General features: G+C 41.3%; 1 protein-coding gene across 1 annotated transcript in view; it reads left to right on the plus strand.

Moving 5' to 3' along the window:
• The window catches only part of EPHB4 (EPH receptor B4), a 50,172-nt gene extending 26,331 nt beyond the window's left edge, over window positions 1-23,841 (plus strand). The window contains 7 exon segments of the mRNA XM_087947817.1: window positions 6,622-6,735; window positions 7,545-7,792; window positions 11,390-11,605; window positions 11,758-11,907; window positions 16,313-16,506; window positions 20,519-20,674; window positions 21,551-23,841. Coding sequence (XP_087803943.1) covers window positions 6,622-6,735; window positions 7,545-7,792; window positions 11,390-11,605; window positions 11,758-11,907; window positions 16,313-16,506; window positions 20,519-20,674; window positions 21,551-21,677 — 1,205 coding nt within the window. The 3' untranslated portion in view covers window positions 21,678-23,841.
• The last annotated feature ends 678 nt before the right edge of the window (window positions 23,842-24,519 follow it).

Raw genomic sequence — 24,519 nt, forward strand, 5'->3', positions numbered from 1 at the left:
TATCCCGAAATTAAAAAAAACTAGTAAACCTACGAATAGGACAGTAAACATATTTCTCTCTCTACCATTGGACAATAGGTTTGACGGTTCATCATAAACAATAATCAATAGTAATTGGCAAGTCCTCCTTGTCTCTTAATAGATAACATATTCATTAATAAAGTAACGCATGTTACTCTACTATTGTATTCTTTAATCAATAGACCCTTTATTCTGTTTATGTATTAGAGGAGAAGCTTTGAAACCATGATTTTATGTATTCAGGATATATAACTATATACTGTACAATAGGTTTATTCTGTACGTGCTTTTTCTTGCGTTCTACCCAGTCGTGCCATTTATCCCAGACCAAGTAGTACTCTGAATCATCCTTCCCGTTTAATTTGAGCGTAAGCCTCTCCGTTTCGGCACATTCATAATTTTTTTATTTTTATTTTTGGAATAATAATGTGTATCGGTGGTACGTCGGGCCTTTTTGCAATATTGCGCCGAGGAAATTCGCGCCGCTGTTAGTAAGTGGACGATCAGATATCTCACTTTTGGAGGATAGTCCCCTTTAATCATCCCCATGAGAAACAGTTCTGGTTCCCGCTCCAGTCCGCATTCAATCATTTCTTCCATCCGTATTCTTATCCTTGTCCAATATTATTTTTAAATCTCGGGGCATGTCCACCAGAGGTGGAAATAGGTACCGAATTTCTCTTTACATTTCCAACAGCTTGGGGTTCGCTGTTGGATATATTTTAGCTAATCTAGAGGGTGCCAGATGCTATCTATATATCTATATAAAAATGATATATAGGTAGCATCTGGCACCCTCTAGATATATATATATATCATTTTTATATAGATTTTCCTTGTAGGGTATTGATTTTGTTAACGTCAGATTCCTTTGCCAGATTTCCTACCAGTCGTCCAGATCTATATTATAACCAAAGTTTTTTTTCCCCCACAGGCTAGCCATTGGTCCTTTCACAATTTCCTCAGCCAATTCATATTCTAGTAGATAATTATATAATTTAGATATCATATTTTTCTCAGGAGTATTCTAATGGAGCGTCTTTTATTTCAAGTCCGTAATCTTTTACCATCCCGATTCTATCTCATTTTTATTTGAAAGTAGGACCAATATTTTTCTCCGGGCCCATAAGTATTTCATCTAATGGAGCGTCTTTTATTTCAAGTCCGTAATCTTTTACCATCCCGATTATATCTCATTTTTATTTGAAAGTAGGACCAATATTTTTCTCCGGGCCCATAAGTATTTCATCTAATGGAGCGTCTTTTTATTTCAAGTCCGTAATCTTTTACCATCGATTATATCTCATTTTTATTTGAAAGTAGGACCAATATTTTTCTCCGGGCCCATAAGTACTTCATCTAATGGACGTCTTTTATTTCAAGTCCGTAATCTTTTACCATCCCGATTATATCTCATTTTTATTTGAAAGTAGGACCAATATTTTTCTCCGGGCCCATAATTACTTCATCTAATGGAACGTCTTTTATTTCAAGTCCGTAATCTTTTACCATCCCGATTATATCTCATTTTTATTTGAAAGTAGGACCAATATTTTTCTCCGGGCCCATAATTACTTCATCTAATGGAGCGTCTTTTATTTCAAGTCCGTAATCTTTTACCATCCCGATTATATCTCATTTTTATTTGAAAGTAGGACCAATATTTTTCTCCGGGCCCATAAGTATTTCATCTAATGGAGCGTCTTTTATTTCAAGTCCGTAATCTTTTACCATCCCGATTCTATCTCATTTTTATTTGAAAGTAGGACCAATATTTTTCTCCGGGCCCATAAGTATTTCATCTAATGGAGCGTCTTTTATTTCAAATCGTAATCTTTTACCATCCCGATTATATCTCATTTTTATTTGAAAGTAGGACCAATATTTTTCTCCGGGCCCATAAGTATTTCATCTAATGGAGCGTCTTTTATTTCAAGTCCGTAATCTTTTACCATCCCGATTATATCTCATTTTTATTTGAAAGTAGGACCAATATTTTTCTCCGGGCCCATAAGTATTTCATCTAATGGAGCGTCTTTTATTTCAAGTCCGTAATCTTTTACCATCCCGATTCTATCTCATTTTTATTTGAAAGTAGGACCAATATTTTTCTCCGGGCCCATAATTACTTCATCTAATGGAGCGTCTTTTATTTCAAGTCCGTAATCTTTTACCATCCCGATTCTATCTCATTTTTATTTGAAAGTAAGGACCAATTGTCGATCATTATTTCTTGGGTTTCTAACTCCTGAATCGATTTCAGCTTTTCCCTCATTGTCTAGAATTTGGTGGTATATTTGAGCTTTTTTTGCCTAATATCCATCGTGTTGGGTTGGAATTTCGCCTCCGTTGTTGAAAGCCGCCACGGAATTTTAGTGTCCTGGTTCCTTCTAATATCTGTCCAAATTTTAATCAGAGATTGACGTAGAGTGTGTCCGGAGAAATAGGAATGGCTTTTATTGTTTTGGGTTCCACAAAATTGGGTGCCACCCTATTTGTAAATCATGCCCGTCAAGTGTTAAGATTCTTTTATTTCCCAATTTCATCCAGTCCTTTATCCACATTAGTGCCGCCGCTTTTTAATAGGTCTCCCCGGCGGGAAATCCAAAGCCACCTCTGCTTTTATTATCTTGTAGGTAATTTTTTTTAATTCTTGTTTTTTTTTTCCTGCCCAAATGAATTTCATCACCATTTTATCCAAGTCTTTCAATAATTTTTTTTATCCAATAACATCAGAATAGTTTGAAATTTATTAAATTTATTTGAAATTTATTATCTTGTAGTTAATTTTTTTTAGTTCTTGTTTTTTATCCAATAACATCAGAATAGTTTGAAATTTATTAAATTTATTTGAAATTTATTATCTTGTTGTTAATTTTTTTTAGTTCTTGTTTTTTATCCAATAACATCAGAATAGTTTGAAATTTATTAAATTTATTTGAAATTTATTATCTTGTAGTTAATTTATTTTAGTTCTTGTTTTTATCCAATAACATCAGAATAGTTTGAAATTTATTAAATTTATTTGAAATTTATTATCTTGTAGTTAATTTTTTTTAGTTCTTGTTTTTATCCAATAACATCAGAATAGTTTGAAATTTATTAAATTTATTTGAAATTTATTATCTTGTAGTTAAATTTTTTTAGTTCTTGTTTTTTTCCCCTGCCCAAATGAATTTCATCACCATTTTATCCAAGTCTTTCAATAATTTTTTTTATCCAATAATATCAGAATCGTTTGAAATAAATACAAAATTTGGGATAGTACATTCATCGTGATCGTTGCTATTCTACCTAATAACGAGATTTGCATTTTACTCCCAATTTTCCAGATCCTTTCCAATTTGTTGCAATAATTGGACATGGCTGTCCTCCCTCAAGGTGGATGCTCCGGGTCTTAGCCAAATGCCTAAATATTTGATTTTATTCACAATTTGTAATCCCATCGTTTCCTCTCATTCTTTTTGTTTACTGTTGGTTAAGCTTTTCACAAGCATTTTAGTCTTGTTCATTTTTAATCCGGCCAATTTGCCAAATTTATCTATTTCATTTAATAACGCCGGTCCCGAATCGATTGGTTCTTCTATGACAAAAGACCACGTCATCCGCAAATGCTTGTAATTTGTACGCTTGGCTTTTCAATTTTGGTTCCCTTCATTTCTTCGCTCGATCTAATTCTGTCCAATAATCATGTTTCTAGAATTTGTTATAAAAAGCAGAGGTGACAGCGGGCATCCTTGCCTGACACCCTTCTTTATCTCAAATGGTTTGGTAGCTTCTCCATTTGCCTTTTGTGTGGCCTCAATGGAATTTAGCATTTTTTTGCAAAATTACCACCAAATTTCATCAGATGAATCTGCTATTTCATGAAATCCCAATGAAGATTATCAAAGGTCTTTTTTGCGCGCATCCAGAAAAAACAAGAGCCACTTGGTTTCCTGGATGCTTTTATAATCTGGATTTAGAAGAGATATTGGTCTATCATTCTTTACTCGATTGTCATCTGCACCCTCTTTTGGAATTAATGTAAATATAAGCTTCCTTCCACGATTCTGGAATTTTAGCTTCCAGTAATACCTCATTGCAGATCTCTAGCGACACATTTTCTAGTACCTCTCCTATCTCTTTATATATAACTCACTTGGAAAGCCATCTGGGCCTGGAATTTTGTTGCTTTTTTGTTTTTTTAATCGCTTTTTAAAATTCACTTAAAGTTATTTCTTTATTAAATATCTCCTTTTTGTCCTCTGGTAGCGGATGTAAAACTCCTTCTTTCAAATATTCTTCTATGTTATTTAAATCAACTGTACCTTGCTTATATAAGTTCTCAAAGTACTCTCTTAAAATTACCTTCTTTTTTCCCCAAAACCAGTCTTTATTACTCCATTTTGGTCCACTGATTGGTATATTGTTCTTTTTTTTTGGTTTTTCTTTTTTCAGTTTGTACGCTAACCGTCGACCAGGTTTATTTGCACGTTCAAAATCATTTTGTTTTATCTACGGCAGCTTCTTGGTTAGTTCCTCCTGATCGAAAATGTTCATTTCATGCTTCGATAGCGCCAGCTCATTTTTAATTTCTTCATCTCCCAGAGTTTCCAATTTGTCTATTTTCCAAATCTTTTTTTTTTTTTGGTTAGGGTATTTCGTTTTTCCCATCTTTTTTGATTTCTGTTTGCTATGTATGCTATAGATATTCCCCTTGAATACACTTTCGTTGTATCCCAGAGGTTCCGCAATGAGGTATATCCTGATTTTTATTAAATTTAAAGAAAACAATTAATTCTTCCCTGATTTTTTTGGGATGTAGTTTTTTCTTTCTTTCAATAGTTGCAAGTTAAGTGTCCATCTACTTTTCTTGTGGGTTGGATCTTTCCAGATTATCTGCAGCGGGTTGTGATCTGCCCAGGTGTTAGTTAAAATATTTATGTCCTGAATCTCCTTAAGTAAGTCACTGTTTAACCTTGCCATATCTAGTCTCGACCATGATTTATGTGGATTGGAATAGAAAGTGAACTAAGTCACCCCTGGGTTTAGCTTCCTCCAAGCATCCACTACTTCTAATTCTTCGGCCATCTCAAAAAAGTATTTGGGCAATATATTCCTTTTATTTATATTTATATATATTTATATTTATATATTTATATATTTTTATATTTATATATTTTTATATTTATATATATATTTATTTATTTATATATATATATATATATATATATATATATATATATATATATATTCACATGCATAGTCTTGATTGTGATTTGTAATTGCATTATAGTCTCCAAATATACAAATTTTGGGGTTGCCAATTTCTATCCATTTCTCATATGAGATTTTATAGAATTCATTCTGATTTTTATCGGGGGCATATATCCCCACCGATAGAATTTTTTTTCATTTTGAACGACCACCTCTACCATTAATATTCTCCCAATTGTATCATTATAGATCCTTTTGGAAGTTGTTTCCTCTTTAATATATAATACAACTCCTCTTTTTTATTTTCTTCTTCTGCTAATTCTGTATACATTTCCCCCCCCCTTTTTTTATTTTGTAAAGTATCTCTGATCCTGCATTTTAATATGAACCTCTTGGAGACAAATTATATCAGCTCTCTGTTTCTCTAATCTAAAAAAAATATTCTCTTCCTATTAGATGGGTCATTGAGTCCATTAATGTTCATAGATATTAGTTTCAATTCTCTTTCCAATTTACCCTTAGTCTAGCTTTTATCCCTCGTTAGTTCTAGACGTTGTTTGACGCCTGGTTCTCACTCAGCGCCTTCGGAAGCATTTAGTCCTGCGAACCATATGAGCATGAAGACATGTTCAGACAGCGCCGGCTCTTCGGCTTTGTAACGAAGATGAGGATCGCTCCGCCACCACCACCCCCGAGCTGGAAATGAGTAGCACGGATGTGCAAGGAGGGGAACCTTTACCTTTTACCTTTAAAACGTACTAGCAGCCCGTCACAATCGTGCCGTAACTCTGAGCGGCTTGGCCCTATTAAAAAAAACAGACCGAACTATATAAAATTGAATAACGTACCTACAACGTGGGCCGTCCTTGAACTTACGATCGCCCAGAATGTATGTCGCTCTGCAAGACAGTTCACAAGTGAGCTTTGCCCCCATTTGAACGACCTTCCTTTGCTTAACTGCAGCGGTCATTCAGTGAGGAACCCGTTGTGAAGTGAATCCAACTTCCCCATAGACTTGGCTGGTCGCCAAAGGGCAACACCTTTTGGCGGTCCCTCAGAAGGTCGCCAAAGGGCAACACTCCACCCACCACCCACCCTCCCAGGACACTGCGACGGTTGTAAATACGCGTCAAGCGTCCGAATGTAAATCACGTGACCTTGGACGACGCCGCAAAGATTGTAAGGGTTGAAAACACTCGTAAGGGCGAAAAACCGCCGCCTTGGTGAAAAACAGTCCTAAGTCCATTTTTCCCCGGTGCCATCGTAACTTCGAACGGTGACTAAACGAACGGTTGCAAATTGAGAACTGCCTCTACCGCTAAGAACGTCAAACCGGTTAGGGTCCATTGGGGGGGAGGAGAGCCCCCTTAACAGCTGTCCTCCCGCCCCATCTCTGGACAGGTACCAAAGTCTACATCGACCCTTTCACCTACGAGGACCCCAACGAGGCCGTGCGAGAATTTGCCAAGGAGATCGACGTCTCCTACGTGAAGATCGAGGAGGTCATCGGGGCAGGTAGGAATAGGGGCCATCCCTCTGCCCCCAGCCCCCCCCCCCCAATTCCTTTCGGTGGGGCTGCTAGAAAGGGCGGAGTCCTCTCCGCCCAGGGAAAATGAGTTGCTTGCAATTTGTGTGGGGGTCCTTTTGGGGTGGCGGGGGATTGCTCATGGGAACGTCCAGAGGGCAGCCACAACTCGGTGTCGATGGGCGTCGCGATGCACACGAAGCGCAGCTAATCCTCAACGTCCGACAAAAATCGGAACCAGACTGTCCCTTGGCGGGCCGTGAAATGTGTTCCAGGTAATAGACCCATAGAAAGCAAAACTCCGAGGCAGGCAAATTCCTCAAAGAATAGCTTTATCGGATACTAGCTGGATCCCCGGGGCTTCGCTACGAAACTTATGGGGTGGGGCTTAGTTTTGGGGGTAGGAAAATAAGGAAAACCCAATTCTGCCTCCTCCTCCCAGCATCCATCAGTATTCGTCTGGCTAGCATCCTGTCAGTGTGTGAGAGAGTGGAGGGCCGTTTGGAAACCAAAAGAGTAAAACAGGAGTCACACTACATATCTCTGCACGTTTCTGCAATAAACCTAAATAGTTATACATCCTAATCGGGATGTCTATCTCGCTCTTATTTTCCTCCGTTCTACTACTTCTCCCTCGTTCTATCTGATGGCTCGTATTCCAGTTTCATTTCCCTTGTTTTGTTTTGTTTTTTCTCCTTTTTAAATTCCTTTTTATTTGTACTTTACCGTCTAACCATGGATACCAAGTGTTCCAATTTTATTTTATTTTTAAAAAAGAAATATTCGTTATCTCTGGCAGGTGAATTCGGGGAGGTCTGCCGTGGTCTCCTGAAGGTGCCGGGCAAGAAGGAGAGCTGCGTGGCCATCAAGACCCTGAAAGGAGGCTACACGGAGAAGCAGCGGCGGGAATTCCTGAGCGAGGCCAGCATCATGGGCCAGTTCGAGCACCCCAACATCATCCGCCTGGACGGGGTCATCACCAGCAGCGTCCCCGTCATGATCATCACCGAGTTCATGGAGAACGGCGCCCTCGATTCCTTCCTGCGGGTGAGGAGAGCGGACAAGCGCACGAGGAGGGGCGGGCAGGAGGAGGAGGACCCTTTGGGTTCGGGGTTTAGTTTCGTTCGGTCCAGTTGATTATTTTGGTTTAGTTTATTATTGGTTTAGTTTAGTTTGAATGTTTATTTTAGTTTATTTTATTCGTTTAGTTTGTTTTAATATTTTTTTAATCTTATTTTAGCTTATTCTTTTAGTTTAGTTCATTATTTTATTATTTTAGTTCAGTTCAGTTTTTGTTTTAATATTTTTTATTTTAGTTTATTGTTTTATTTAGGTTTATTATTGTAGTAGTTTAGTTTTGTTTGTTTTAATATTTTTTAGTTTAGTTTTTTATTTTATTTAGGTTTATTATTTTATAACTTTAGTAGTTTCTTTTAATATTTTTTAGTTTAGTGTAGTTTTATTTTACTTTAGTTTATTAGTTTAGTTTGGTTTATTATTTTAGTTTATTATTTTACTTTAGTTGAGTTTACTTTAATTTTTTATCTTATTTTAGTTTATTATTTTACTTTAGTTTATTATTTTATTAGTTTAGTTTTGTTTGCTTTAATATTTTTTATTTTAGTTTATTATTTTATTTAGGTTGATTATTTTATTACTTTAGTATAGTTTCTTTTAATATTTTTATTTTATTTTAATTTATTATTTGCTTTTAGTTTATTATTTTATTTTAGTTTATTAGTTTAGTTTAGTTTCTTTTAATATTTTTTATCTTATTTTAGTTTATTATTTTACTTTAGTTTATTAGTTTAGTTTTGTTTGTTTTAATATTTTTTATTTTATTTTATTATTTTATTTAGGTTTATTATTTTATTACTTCAGTTTAGTTTTGTTTGTTTTAATATTTTTTTATTTTATTTTATTATTTTATTTAGGTTTATTATTTTATTACTTTGGTATAGTTTCTTTTAATATGTTTTATTTGATTTTAGTTTATTATTTAGTTGAGTTCATTATTTTATTCGCTAAGTTCAGTTTGTTTGAATATTTTTATTTTTTGTTTATTATTTCATTGAGGTGTATTATTGTATTAGTTTAGTATAGTTTGTTTTAATATTTTTTATCTTATATCAGTTAATTATTTTAGTTTAGTTTATTATAGTTTTGTTTGTTTTAATATTTTTTTATCTTATTTTAGTTTATTATTTTACTCTAGTTTATTAGTTTAGTTTTGTTTGTTTTAATATTTTTTATTTTATTTTATTATTTTATTTAGGTTGATTATTTTATTACTTTAGTTTAGTTTTGTTTGTTTTAATATTTTTTTATTTTAGTTTATTATTTTATTTAGGTTGATTGTTTTATTACTTTAGTATAGTTTCTTTTAATAGGTTTTATTCGATTTCAGTTTATTATTTAGGTGAGTTCATTATTTTATTCGCTAAGTTCAGTTTGTTTGAATATTTTTATTTTTGTTTATTATTTCATTGAGGTTTATTATTTGATTCGTTTAGTATAGTTTGTTTTAATATTTTTTATCTTATTTTAGTTAATTATTTTACTTTAGTTTATTAGTTTAGTTGAGTTTGTTTTAATATTTTTTATCTTATTTTAGTTTATTATTTTACTCTAGTTTATTATTAGTTTAGTTTAGTTTTGTTTTAATATTTTTTATTTTAGTTTATTATTTTATTTAGGTTGATTGTTTTATTACTTTAGTATAGTTTCTTTTAATATGTTTTATTCGATTTCAGTTTATTATTTAGTTGAGTTCATTATTTTATTCGCTAAGTTCAGTTTGTTTGAATATTTTTATTTTTTGTTTATTATTTCATTTAGGTTTATTATTTTATTAGTTTAGTATAGTTTCTTTTAATATATTTTATTTGATTTTAGTTTATTATTTAGTTTAGTTCATTATTTTATTAGCTAAGTTCAGTTTGTTTGAATATTTTTATTTTTGTTTATTATTTCATTTAGGTTTATTATTTTATTAGTTTAGTATAGTTTGTTTTAATATTTTTATCATATTTTAGTGTATTATTTTACTCTAGTTTATTAGTTTAGTTTAGTTTTGTTTGTTTTAATATTTTTTATTTTAGTTTATTATTTTATTTAGGTTGATTATTTTATTACTTCAGTGTAGTTTTGTTTGTTTTAATATTTTTTTATTTTATTTTATTATTTTATTTAGGTTGATTGTTTTATTACTTTAGCATAGTTTCTTTTAATATGTTTTATTCGATTTCAGTTTATTATTTAGTTTAGTTCATTATTTTATTAGCTAAGTTAAACTGAACTTAGCTGATAAAATAATGAACTAAACTGAATAATAAACTAAAATCAAATAAAACATATTAAAAGAAACTATGCTAAAGTAATAAAGTTTGAATATTTTTATTTTTGTTTATTATTTCATTTAGGTTTATAATTTTATTAGTTTAGTATAGTTTTAATATTTTTTATTTTAGTTTATTATTTTATTTAGGTTGATTGTTTTATTACTTCAGTGTAGTTTTGTTTGTTTTAATATTTTTTTATTTTAGTTTATTATTTCATTTAGGTTGATTGTTTTATTACTTTAGTATAGTTTCTTTTAATATGTTTTATTCGATTTCAGTTTATTATTTAGTTGAGTTCATTATTTTATTCGCTAAGTTCAGTTTGTTTGAATATTTTTATTTTTGTTTATTATTTCATTTAGGTTTATTATTTTATTAGTTTAGTATAGTTTCTTTTAATATGTTTTATTTGATTTTAGTTTATTATTTAGTTTAGTTCATTATTTTATTAGCTAAGTTCAGTTTGTTTGAATATTTTTATTTTTGTTTATTATTTCATTTAGGTTTATTATTTTATTAGTTTAGTATAGTTCGTTTTAATATTTTTATTTTAGTGTATTATTTTACTTTAGTTTATTAGTTTAGTTTTGTTTGTTTTAATATTTTTTATTTTAGTTTATTATTTTATTTAGGTTGATTATTTTATTACTTCAGTTTAGTTTTGTTTGTTTTAATATTTTTTATTTTAGTTTATTATTTTATTATTTAGCATAGTTTCTTTAATATGTTTTATTTGATTTTAGTTTATTATTTAGTTTAGTTCATTATTTTATTAGCTACGTTAAACTGAACTTAGCTAATAAAATAATGAACTAAACTAAATAATAAAACTAAAATCAAATAAAACATATTAAAAGAAACTATGCTAAAGTAATAAAGTTTGAATATTTTTATTTTTGTTTATTATTTCATTTAGGTTTATTATTTTATTAGTTTAGTATAGTTTTAATATTTTTTATCTTATTTTAGTTCATTATTTTAGTTTAGTTGATGAGTTGATTAGTTTAGTTTGTTTTCATATTTGCATAATATATATGCCAATATTTAACAAAGGAGAAAGGCAGCTGGAGAGCTGTGCTGTGTTTTAGCGTCCACTCTCCGTGCGCATCAGCTGAGGTAATAAACAACAGAATGTAGTAGGAGAGGGAAGAGCACGGACGGGCGGGGCAGGCCCAGCCAGAGGTGGCATTTGCCGGGTCTCCGAACCAGTCAAAAATTTGGGGCACCGGTCCGCCTGAACCAGTGCGAACCGTCTGAATGCCACCTCCGGTCCTGAACCATTCCCTGTTGCCTCCCCCCGCAGTTGAACGATGGTCAGTTCACGCCCATCCAGCTGGTCGGGATGCTGCGAGGCATCGCCTCCGGCATGCGCTATCTCTCCGACATGAGCTACGTTCACCGCGACTTGGCAGCCCGGAACATCCTGGTCAACAGTAACCTGGTTTGCAAAGTGTCCGACTTCGGCCTCTCTCGTTTCCTGGAGGAGAATTCCTCGGATCCAACCTATACCAGCTCGTTGGTACGTCTGGCTTGTCCCTTTTGGTTTCGCTCCGTGGACAACAAGCCAGGATTGAGGGGTGGGAGACCATGGCGGGGGAAGGGCAGGGGGTGGACTCGATCATTCTCATGCTCTCTGCCCCCTCCCCAATTCTACCCTCCCTCTTTCCTCAGGGGGGCAAAATACCGATCCGCTGGACGGCCCCCGAAGCCATCGCCTTTCGCAAGTTCACGTCGGCCAGCGACGTCTGGAGTTACGGCATCGTTATGTGGGAGGTGATGTCGTTCGGAGAGAGGCCATATTGGGACATGTCCAACCAGGATGTGAGTGCCCCCCCCCCCGTGAGGATGACTTTGGGGGGGAGGGCTCTGGGACCCCCTCAAATGCCCCCCCTCCAGTTTTTCCCCACCTGGTTCACACAACCTACAATTAAACCTGGATTAAGGCATTGGTTTCCCTGACCCCGTAGAATTCCTCGTGTCCTGTGCCGGTGTGTAACTGGGGAGAGCACGGAAGGCCAATCTCTGAAAAGTTGTCCCTCTTCTCGGCAGTTTCTTCCTCTTCCCAATCTCTGGGTGGTCTCCCATCCCGTAACTAATCAGCGCTGACTGACTCTCCTTAGGGTTTTGCTCGTTTTCGGCCGGGGTCATCCGGATGCTTGTGGCAGGACGAGGCAAGGAAAACGCCTCAAGACGCAACCACAGGCCCCTCTTTTTAACCTTGCGTGTCATTTGCACAGTCCGTGTGACGTGCAGTTTGTGGGTCTCTTTTTTGTGTGTTGGCGGTTGGCTTTATTCCAGCATCTGATCATGGAGGGTCATTTTTTGCCCCCTGCGGTTGTGTCCCACCTGCTCCAGACCGATAGTCCTTGACTTAGTGTCAGGATTCTGGCAGTCGCCCTCATGACGTTGTGAGGATTTATTAGGAGCTAACATGTCGGCATGACCTGTGTGTAGCCGACTCTGAGACAACGTAATACGCTATCGCCTCTGACCCTGTTTTCCCTCCACCCATCTGGGTGTGTCATCATTCATATTCTCCAATCGAAACACCTTCATAGCTGAGAGTCAACAATCACATTCTCCAACTAGGGATTCATGTTCTCCATCTAAAACATCTTCGTAGCTGAGAGTCAACAATCACATTCTCCAACTAGGGATTCATATTCTCCAACCGAAACACCTTCATAGCTGAGCGTCAACAATTGCATTCTCCAACTAGAGATTCATATTCTCCATCAGAAACATGTTTGTAGCTGAGAGTCAACAATCACATTCTCCAACTAGGGATTCATATTCTCCAACCGAAACACCTTCATAGCTGAGAGTCAACAATCACATTCTCCAACTAGGGATTCATATTCTCCAACCGAAACACCTTCATAGCTGAGAGTCAACAATCACATTCTCCAACTAGGGATTCATATTCTCCAACCGAAACAGGTTCATAGCTTAGCGTCAACAATCACATTCTCCAACTAGGGATTCATATTCTCCAACCGAAACACCTTCATAGCTGAACGTCAACAATCGCATTCTCCAACTAGGGATTCATATTCTCCAACCGAAACACCTTCATAGCTGAGCGTCAACAATCACATTCTCCAACTAGGGATTCATATTCTCCAACCGAAACACGTTCATAGCTGAGAGTCAACAATCACATTCTCCAACTAGGGATTCATATTCTCCAACCGAAACTCAGTCAGACCTGAGACTCAACAATCACATTCTCCAACTAGGGATTCATATTCTCCAACCGAAACACCTTCATAGCTTAGAGTCAACAATCACATTCTCCAACTAGGGATTCATATTCTCCAACCGAAACACATTCATAGCTGAGAGTCAATAATTGCATTCTCCAAGTAGGGATTCATATTCTCCAAGTAGGGATTCATATTCTCCAACCGAAACACCTTCATAGCTTAGCGTCAACAATCATATTCTCCAACTAGGGATTCATATTCTCCAACCAAAACACGTTCATAGCTGAGAGTCAATAATCGCATTCTCCAAGTAGGGATTCATATTCTCCAACTGAAACACGTTCATACCTTAGCGTCAACAATCATGTTCTCCAACTAGGTATTCATATTCTCCAACCGAAACACATTCATAGCTGAGAGTCAATAATCGCATTCTCCAAGTAGGGATTCATATTCTCCAACCGAAACACCTTCATAGCTGAGAGTCAACAATCACATTCTCCAAGTAAGGATTCATATTCTCCAACCGAAACACGTTCATAGCTGAGAGTCAACAATCACATTCTCCAACTAGGGATTCATATTCTCCAACCGAAACACATTCATAGCTGAGAGTCAATAATCGCATTCTCCAACTAGGGATTCATATTCTCCATCCGAAACACCTTCATAGCTGAGAGTCAACAATCACATTCTCCAACTAGGGATTCATATTCTCCAACCGAAACACCTTCATAGCTGAGAGTCAACAATCACATTCTCCAACTAGGGATTCATATTCTCCATCCGAAACACCTTCATAGCTGAGAGTCAACAATCACATTCTCCAACTAGGGATTCATATTCTCCAACCGAAACACCTTAATAGCTGAGCATCAACAATTGCATTCTCCAACTAGAGATTCATATTCTCCAACCGAAACACCTTCATAGCTGAGTGTCAACAATCACATTCTCCAACTAGGGATTCATATTCTCCAACCGAAACACGTTCATAGCTGAGAGTCAACAATCACATTCTCCAACTAGGGATTCATATTCTCCATCCGAAACACCTTCATAGCTGAGCGTCAACAATCACATTCTCCAACTAGAGATTCATATTCTCCAACCGAAACACCTTCATAGCTGAGAGTCAACAATCACATTCTCCAACTAGGGATTCATATTCTCCAACCGAAACACCTTCATAGCTGAACGTCAACAATCGCATTCTCCAACTAGATATTCATATTCTCCATCAGAAACACGTTCATAGTTTAGCGTCAACAATCACATTCTCCAACTAGGGATTCATATTCTCCAACCGAAACACCTTCATAGCTGAGAGTCAACAATCACATTCTCCAACTAGGGATTCATATTCTCCAACCGAAACACGTTCATAGCTGAGAGTCAACAATCACATTCTCCAACTAGGGATTCATATTCTCCATCCGAAACACCTTCATAGCTGAGAGTCAACAATCACATTCTCCAACTAGGGATTCATATTCTCCAACCGAAACACCTTCACAACTGAGAGTCAACAATCACATTCTCCAACTAGGAATTCATATTCTCCCACTGAAACACATTCATAGCTTAGCGTCAACAATCACATTCTCCAACTAGGGATTCATATTCTCCAACCGAAACACCTTCATAGCTGAACGTCAACAATCGCATTCTCCAACTAGATATTCATATTCTCCATCAGAAACACGTTCATAGTTTAGCGTCAACAATCACATTCTCCAACTAGGGATTCATATTCTCCAACCGAAACACCTTCATAGCTGAGTCAACAATCACATTCTCCAACTAGGGATTCATATTCTCCAACCGAAACACCTTCATAGCTGAGAGTCAACAATCACATTTTCCAACTAGGGATTCATATTCTCCAACCGAAACTCAGTCAGACCTGAGACTCAACAATCACATTCTCCAACTAGGGATTCATATTCTCCAACCGAAATACCTTCATAGCTGAGCGTCAACAATCACATTCTCCAACTAGGGATTCATATTCTCCAACCGAAACACCTTCATAGCTGAGCGTCAACAATCACATTCTCCAACTAGGGATTCATATTCTCCAACCAAAACATGTTCATAGCTTAGCGTCAACAATCACATTCTCCAACTAGGGATTCATGTTCTCCAACCGAAACACGTTCATAGCTGAAAGTCAACAATCACATTCTCCAACTAGGGATTCATGTTCTCCAACCAAAACACCTTCATAGCTGAGCGTGAAAATCCCTCCAACTAGGGATTTTTCGCCAGCAGAAATTCCGGGAGCTTTAAGTTACAATCTTTTGCAAGAGAAGAATGGATGGCACTTTGGGTTTTTCAACTGCCGCACTGCTCCTTCAAATTTATCCCTCCTCCCGTTGTCCATGGGCAACTCCCAAAAAAGTTGTTTAGCGGCCGTTCGGAAGTTAAAATGACATTGTCCCAAAAAAAAGGGACTTACGACCATTTTTCACACTTAATGACCGATAGAGCATCCCCAGGACTTCAATTCTAATGCTTGGCAACTGTCTCGTACTTACAACAGTCTCTTGTGTCCTACCGGGGTGTCACGTGATCCCCTTTTACGACCTTGAACGACTGTAGGTTGGACTTAACCGCTGTGGTCATAAAATGGGGGCAAAACCCACCTGTTCTCGCTTAGGAAGGGAAATTCGGAGCTCTGTTGTGCAGTCGTAAGTCAAGGGACTTGCTGGGTCTTCGAGTTGTGATTTTTTTCCCCACGGATCCCCATCCTGCCGTTGATGGCGGACCCACTTTGGCCTGCCCTCCCTCAGATAACCGATCATCAGAGTTGGAAGGGACCTTCTAGGTCATCTAGTCCAACCCCACCCATTGCCCAAACGGGAGACCCTACCCCATTTTCTGACGAATGGCAGTCCAATCGCAAGTTGATGGCGCTCCCACCACTTCCGAGGGCAAGCTATTCCATTGGTCCTCCTTCTTCCTCCTTCCTCCTCACCCCCCTCACCCGGGCATTTCCCTCTCCTTCCTTTCACCAGGTGATCAACGCCATCGAGCAGGATTACCGCCTGCCGCCCCCCACCGACTGCCCAACCTCCCTGCACCAGCTGATGTTGGACTGCTGGCAGAGAGATCGCAACGCCCGGCCTCGTTTCGCCCAGATCGTCAACTCCCTGGATAAGCTGATCCGCAACCCCGCCAGCCTCAAAATCGTCTCGCGGGGAAACGGCGGGTAAGTGGGACGGACATGGACACACACAAGACATACAAACACACACCGCCAGCCTCAAAATAATGTCGCTGGGAAACGGGGGTAAGCAGGACGGACACAGACACACACAAGACACACAAACACACACCGCCAGCCTCAAAATCGTCTCGCTGGGAAACGGCGGGTAAGTGGGACGGACACGGACACACACAAGACATACAAACACACACCGCCAGCTTCAAAATCGTCTCGCGGGAAACGGGGGTAAGTGGGACGGACACGGACACACACAAGACATACAAACACACACCGCCAGCCTCAAAATCGTCTCGCTGGGAAACGGCGGGTAAGTGGGACGGACACGGACACACACAAGACATACAAACACACACCGCCAGCCTCAAAATAATGTCGCGGGGAAACGGGGGGTAAGCAGGACGGACACAGACACACACAAGACACACAAACACACACCGCCAGCCTCAAAATCGTCTCGCGGGGAAACGGCGGGTAAGTGGGACGGACACAGACACACACAAGACACACAAACACACACCGCCAGCCTCAAAATCGTCTCGCGAGGAAACGGGGGTAAGTGGGACGGACACAGACACACACAAGACATACAAACACACACCGCCAGCCTCAAAATCATCTCGCGGGAAACGGGGGTAAGTGGGACGGACACAGACACACACAAGACATATAAACACACACCGCCAGCTTCAAAATCGTCTCTCGGGAAACGGGGGTAAGTGGGACGGACACAGACACACACCAGACATACAAACACAAACCGCCAGCCTCAAAATCATCTCGCTGGGAAACGGGGTAAGTGGGACGGACACAGACACACACAAGACATACAAACACACACCGCCAGCCTCAAAATCGTCTCGCGGGAAACGGGCGGGTAAGTGGGACGGACACAGACACACACAAGACATACAAACACACACCGCCAGTCTCAAAATCATCTCGCGGGGAAACGGCGGGTAAGTGGGACGGACACAGACACACACAAGACATACAAACACACTCCGCCAGCCTCAAAATCATCTCGCGGGGAAACGGAGGGTAAGCGGGATGGACACAGACACACACAAGACATACAAACACACACCGCCAGCCTCAAAATCGTCTCGCGGGGAAACGGGAGGTAAGTGGGCGGACACAGACAGACACAAGGCATACAAACACACACACACACCAACACCAAACCACAACAAAACTTGCTCCTTGGGCTGGGCAGAAGCGGGTCCTCGCCGTATCCGTCAACGTTGCGGCTTTGGAAAAAGGGGAAGGTTTATTTCATATTCAACCCAGGGGGATGCAAATAGTTTGACTCCCGGTTCTGTGGGCGTGGTGAGGTGGGCGTGGCCATGTCCTGGGTGGGCGTGGCTTCTTTCTTTGCTTTTTTTTTGCAGCACCTCTGCCCCCCCTTGCGCTCCTTTTTTGGCCCGTGGGCGAAGCAGTAAGAGAGGAGGGGATTGCGGCACAGCGGATCATCGGAACAGCTGATCGTCCTCTCCTTCCTTCCTTCCTTCCCTTCTCATCTCCTTCCTTCCTTCCTTCCTTCCCTTCTCGTCTTCCTTCCTTCCTTCCTTCCTCCCTCCTCTCCGTCCTTGCTCCTGGGCGAAGCAGTAAGACAGCCAGAGGCGATCCCCGCACAGCTGATCATTGGAACAGCTGATCGTCCTCTCCTTCCTTGCTCTTCTCTTTCCTTCCTCCTCCTCCTCTCCTTCCTTCCTCCTCTCCGTCCTTCTTTCCTTCCTCCTGGGCGAAGCAGTAAGACAGCAAGGGGGATCTCAGCACAACTGATCATCAGAACAGCTGATCTATCTATCATCATCTTTCTCTCTATCATCTATCCATCATCTATCTATCAATCAATCTATCAATCTGCCTATCTATCTATCTATCTATCTATCTATCTATCTATCTATCTAATCTATCTTCTCTATCCATCTATCTATCTTATCTATCAATGTACCTACCTACCTATCTATCATCTTTCTTCTTTTTATCATCTATCTATCATCTACCTATCTATCATCTATCTATCTCTCATCTTTTCTTTCTCTCTGTCTCATCTATCTATCATCTACCTATCTATCATCTATCTATCTATCTATCTATCTATCTATCTATCTATCTATCTATCTATCTATCTATCTATCATCTTTTCTTTATCTCATCTATCATCTACCTATCATCCACTTATCTATCTATTAATCTATCTATCTCTCATCTTTTCTTTCTCTCTATCTCATCTATCTATCATCTACCTATCTATCATCTATCTATCATCTCTCTCTCTCTCTCTCTCTCTCTCTCTCTCTCTCTCTCTCTCATCTTTTCTTTATCTCATCTATCATCTACCTATGTATCATCCACCTATCTATCTATCAATCTATCTATCTCTCATCTTTTCTTTCTCTCTATCTCATCTATCTATCATCTATCTATCTATCTATCTATCTATCTATCTATCTATCTATCTATCTCTCATCTTTTCTTTATCTCATCTATCATCTACCTATGTATCATCCACCTATCTATCTATCAATCTATCTATCTCTCATCTTTTCTTTCTCTCTATCTCATCTATCTATCATCTATCTATCTATCATCATCTATCTATCTATCTATCCATCTATCCATCTATCTATCTATCTATCTATCTATCTATCTATCTATCTATCTATCTATCTATCTATCTATCTATCTATCCATCTATCTATCTATCTATCTATCTATCTATCTATCTATCTATCTATCATCTCACTCTATCTTTCTATCTATCTATCTATCTATCTATCTATCTATCTATCTATCTATCTATCTATCTCTCATCTTTTCTTTCTATCTATCTATCTATCTATCTATCTATCTATCTATCTATCTATCTATCTATCTCTCATCTTTTCTTTCTCTCTATCTATCTATCTATCTATCTATCTATCTATCTATCTATCTATCATCTATCTATCTATCTATCTATCTATCTATCTATCTATCTATCTATCTCATCTTTCTCTATCTATCTATCTATCTATCTATCTATCTATCTATCTATCTATCTATCTATCTATCTATCTATCTATCATCTATCTATCTATTCTTTAACACACTAATTATTTAATAGACAGTGTATTGTCTGGGTCATTTTACATATATATAATAATAGCAAGAATAATAATAATATTCTTTACTTGTATATAATAGCGCTCTTCCAACTTCTAATTTCTGTTTTTTATTACCCTAACCGTTGCTAAAAGAAATCCCAAGTCAAAAAATAATAATAATAAAAAAAATTCGGGTGTCTCCTTTGTCCTTTATCTTTAACGTCGAGCGATCCATTTCCGCAAAGTCCGCCAGTCCGAAAAGCGTGGCCAAGTTACACCCTCCTCGCTAAAAAAAAAAATCTTTTCTATTTTCCACGGACCATGTCGGGATTTAGAATTCGCACCTCCGCCTTTCGAACGGTTTGAGCCGCTCCCTAGAAAATCGGTGTGAAATCGCAAAGGCCGGGGGGGGGGGTGGGGTGGACTTGGCTCTTGGGGTGGGATTCTACCGGTTCGCCCGGTTCGGGTGAAACCGGTAGCTAACCCGAGATCAGCTGGGAGCGAATCGGTTCGCTCCGAAGATCGAGGTATTTCCTTTTGTTGTTGTTTTTTTTCCTTCCTCCGACGATCAGCTGTTTTTTTTTTTCCCCGACGATCGGCTGCGTCGCGGGATTTAGATGAGCTAGAAGGCCGTAAATACGTGGCCCTCTCTACGGTTTTTGCTGCTGGGGGTGGTGGGGTTTCCCTAAGGTCCAGTAGGCCCAAAACAACCCACCACGCGCCCCTGGCCACGCCGACCCCGCAGAACCAGTTTAAAATATTTGCATCCCACCCTGGATGGCCCCCGGGAAGAGGACTTGGCTCTGAGCTAGTGGGGGGAGGGGGTTCCCCCCTATGAAAGAGCCCCTCCCTCTCCTCCCGAGGCTGACTGGTTGCTGGTCCTTCCTCTTCTCCCCCCCCCCCAGGCCATCCCCCCCTTTGCTGGACCAACGGCTGCCCCACTACTCGTCCTTCGGCTCGGTCAGCGACTGGCTGCGTGCCCTCAAGATGGGCCGCTACGAAGACAGCTTTGCCAACGCCGGCTTCACCTCCTTTGAACTGGTCAGCCAACTCTCTTCCGAGTGAGTGGACGTAGGGGGACGGCGGGGTGGGGTGGGGAAGGTCCGGAGGGAAAGCGGGGGAGGTCCGGAGGGAAGCGGGGGACGTGGGACAGGCAGGAGTTGAGATTCGAAATCGGTTCGGCCTGGTTCCGGCGAACCGGTTGTTCAATTTTGCGTCTGGTTCCGCCGAAACCGGGAGTTGAACTGACCGGCTGGCCCAGCCCGCCCCCTCCCCTCGTGGCCTCTTTTTCATGCAGCGTCCGCTCTGGGAGAAAACTGGACTTCCGGACGTCCTCCGGAGCCCGGGGGAAAGGCCGTTTTCGCCCTCCCACAGGCCTGAGGGAAGCCTCCGGACTCTAGGGAAGGTGAAAAACGGACGAACCGGAAGTTCCAGAAGTCCGGAAATGGGCCTGTTTCGGCTTCCGGCCTACCTCCAGAGCCCAGGGGAGAGGCCGTTTCACCCTTCTAGAGGCCCAAGGAAGCCTCCGGACTGTGGGGAAGGTGAAAAACGGCCGAACCAGAAGTTCCAGAAGTCCAGAAATGGGCCTGTTTCCGGCTTCTGGTGGGACTCCGAGTCCGGGGAGGAGGCTGTTTTCTCCCTCCCAGAGGCCTGAGAGAAGCCTCCGGACTCTGGAGTAGGTGAAAACGGCCCTCCTGGAAGTTCCAGAATTACGGAAATGGGCCTGTTTCCGGCTTCCGGTGGGACTCCGGAGTCCGGGGGAGAAGGCTGTTTTCTCCCTCCCAGAGGCCTGAGGGAAGCCTCCGGACTGTGGGGAAGGTAAAAAAAAAGGGGGTCCTTCCCGGAGGGGAGGGGAAGAGGGGCAGAAGGGCCGACAAAGGATCCTTCTCACCCCCACCCCCTCCCCTCCTCCCCTTTCCTCCATTTCCCTCCCGCAGAGACCTGCTCCGGATCGGGGTGACCTTGGCCGGCCATCAGAAGAAGATCCTCTCCAGCGTCCAGAACATGCACGTCCAGGGCAGGGCCGGACCTTCCTCCACAGCGGCTAAAGCAGGACAGTACTGACCGGTCCTTGGGCCGGAGCAGCACCGATTTGAGCCCGGTCCCTCCTTTTTAGAGGAGGGGGCAGCCGGGAACTGGCCTGGGGGAAAGGAAGCCCCCGTTCATTCCCGCCTTGCTTCCTCCCCTCCTCCCCATCTATTCGCCCCTTCCTCACTTTTGGGGGCGGGGTTGTCGGTGAGGATGGCCAAGGAGACGGAAGATTGTCCCCTCTCGGACGGTTGGTGGAGGGGGCCCCGCGGCGAACGGAGACCCTCCTCGACGGAACGCCGAGGGATTTCATGCCAAAGACGACCAGCTTTTCCCAGACGGCGGCCTCTCCCTCCCTCCCCTCCCCCCCAAGTTGTGGGGGCAGTTTTGGGGGGGGGGTCTTCGGCGATGGGGAGAGGACGAATCCCCCTCTGCGGGGGTGTGCCTGCTGGAAGACACCCTGGCCAACCAGCCTTCAGAGGGAGAGCCGAGCGGCGCACCCCCGTCGCTTTCCCGCGGACGTCGAGCAACGGGCGAGAGCGAGACTTGAACCCGGCGCCTCATCTGCAAGGAAGAGGAGAGGCAGCTGGGAGCCCGCCCACCCCACCCGCTTCTCGGGCGGGGTGGGGGCCAGGAAGCCAAAGAATTGGGAACTCTGCTTAGGAGCGCTACGCGGAACTCTGCCGCCGACACAGCCGCCCCCCGTAGAAAAAGGCGTCCGGCGGTTCCCGCCGAGACGAGACGGGTAGCCCGAATCGGGGTTCGTGAGGAGGGGCAGCTGGATTTGGGGTGGCGCGGGGTGGGGGTGGGGAAACCCAGGACGGGACTGGCAAAGGAGGCTACGGCCTCCGCGACAATCGGGGACGAGTTGGGTGCCATCCCTGGAGGAAAGGCGGGTGGGGGGAATGCGGTCGGAGGAGAAGAGGGGTAACAGACATAAGGGATCATCAGAGTTGGAAGGGACCTTGTAGGTCATCTAGTCCAACCCCTCTGCCCTCAAATACTGGAAGATGCTCTCCTGTCTCCCCTGGTCCTTTTGTTCCTTAAAAGGAGATGAAAGTCAGTTTAGCAGAGTTGGAAGGGGATCTTGTAGGTCATCTAGTCCAACCCCCTCTGCCCTCAAATATTGGAAGATGCTCTCCTGCCTCCCCTGGTCCTTTTGTTCTTTAAAAGGAGATTAAAGTCAGATTAACATATTTGGAAGGGACCCCAGAGGTCATCTAGTCCAATCCCCTCTGCCCTCAAATATTGGAAGATGCTCTCCTGCCTCCCCTGGTCCTTTTGTTCTTTAAAATGAGATGAAAGTCAGATTAGCAGAGTTGGAAGGGACCTTGTAGGTCATCTAGTCCAACCCCTCTGCCCTCAACTATTGGAAGGCTGCTCTCCTGCCTCCCTGGTCCTTTTGTTCCTTCAAATCAGATGAAAGTCAGTTGAGCAGAGTTGGAAGGGACCTTGGAGGTCATCTAGTCCAATCCCCTGCCCTCAAATGTTGGAAGGTTGCTCTCCTGCCTCCCCTGGTCCTTTTGTTCCTTCAAATCAGATGAAAGTCAGTTGAGCAGAGTTGGAAGGGACCTTGTAGGTCATCTAGTCCAACCCCCACCCGTCCTCAAATATTAGAAGGCTGCTTTCCTGCATCCCCTGGTCCTTTTGTTCTTTAAAAGGAGATTAAAGTCAGATTAACATATTTGGAAGGGACCTCAGAGGTCATCTAGTCCAATCCCCTGCCCACAAATATTGGAAGTCTGCTCTCCTGTCTCCCCTGGTCCTTTTGTTCCTTCAAATCAGATGAAAGTCAGTTGAGCAGAGTTGGAAGGGACCTTGTAGGTCATCTAGTCCAACCCCCTCTGCCCTCACATATTGGAAGATGTTCTCCTGTCTCCCCTGGTCCTTTTTTTCCTTAAAATCAGATGAAAGTCAGGTTAACAGAGTCGGGAGGGACCTTGTAGGTCATCTAGTCCAACCCCCACCCGTCCTCAAATACTGGAAGGCTTCTCTCCTGCCTCCCCTGGTCCTTTTTCTTCCTTCAAATCAGATGAAAGTCAGTTGAGCAGAGTCGGGAGGGACCTTGGAGGTCATCTAGTCCAACCCCCATACCCACCCAAGCGGGAGAACCCGGCCCCATTTCTGACAAAATGGCGGCCCGATCTCTTCTGGAGTGAGGAAGGGGGGCTCCCCACGGTTCCTGGAGGCCAGGCTGGGCACGTTGGCAGGGGGGTGGGGACCCCCGTACCTCCGCCGTCCCAAGGAGGAGTGGCCCGCTGGCCCCGAGTTTCTCTTTAAGCAATCTTTGAACCTTCATATTGAAGGCCCCTCGTATTCCTTTTTTTTTGTTTTTAAATTTCAAACAAAGCTAAGCCAAAATTAAAGGGGAAGGGGGGTTGCTGGTTGGTGGGGGGATTCGTGGGTGTTGTGTTCCCCCCCCCTTCCTTTTGCCAAACACAATCGCGCGAACGCACAAGGCGAATATTCCTCCCTGGAATTGCAAAAGTTGGACGTGTTCAATCTCTGGCTGGACATTGTGTTCGATCGGATTTGATTTTTTTGGGGGGGGGCGGCGGGAGGAGCCCCGGGATGTGTGTGTGTGTCTGTGTGTCTGTGTGTGTGCAGGGCTCCCCAAAACTCAAGAAGGGGGCTGCAACGGCGCAACCAACCCCCCCTCCCTCTCTCCCCCCCCCTCCCGTCTGTCACTGACCCTCCTATTCAAGGAGTTGAGGTGCGTGCGTGTGTGTGTATGCAGAGCAGAGATACATAACAATCCTTGACAGGTGAAGAGTAAAGGGTTAGTAGCTGCTCCTACTTTCCCCCAGCCCGCCCGCCCACCTATCTTGCAGGGAAAAGTGCTAATTTAATTCTTTTTTTTTTTTTTTAATTATCCTTT

The sequence above is a fragment of the Notechis scutatus genome, chromosome Z, assembly GCF_049901735.1.
Source record: "Notechis scutatus isolate UNSWTSFEM ecotype Mainland chromosome Z, rNotScu1.2, whole genome shotgun sequence".
In the NCBI taxonomy this organism is placed as follows: domain Eukaryota; kingdom Metazoa; phylum Chordata; class Lepidosauria; order Squamata; family Elapidae; genus Notechis; species Notechis scutatus.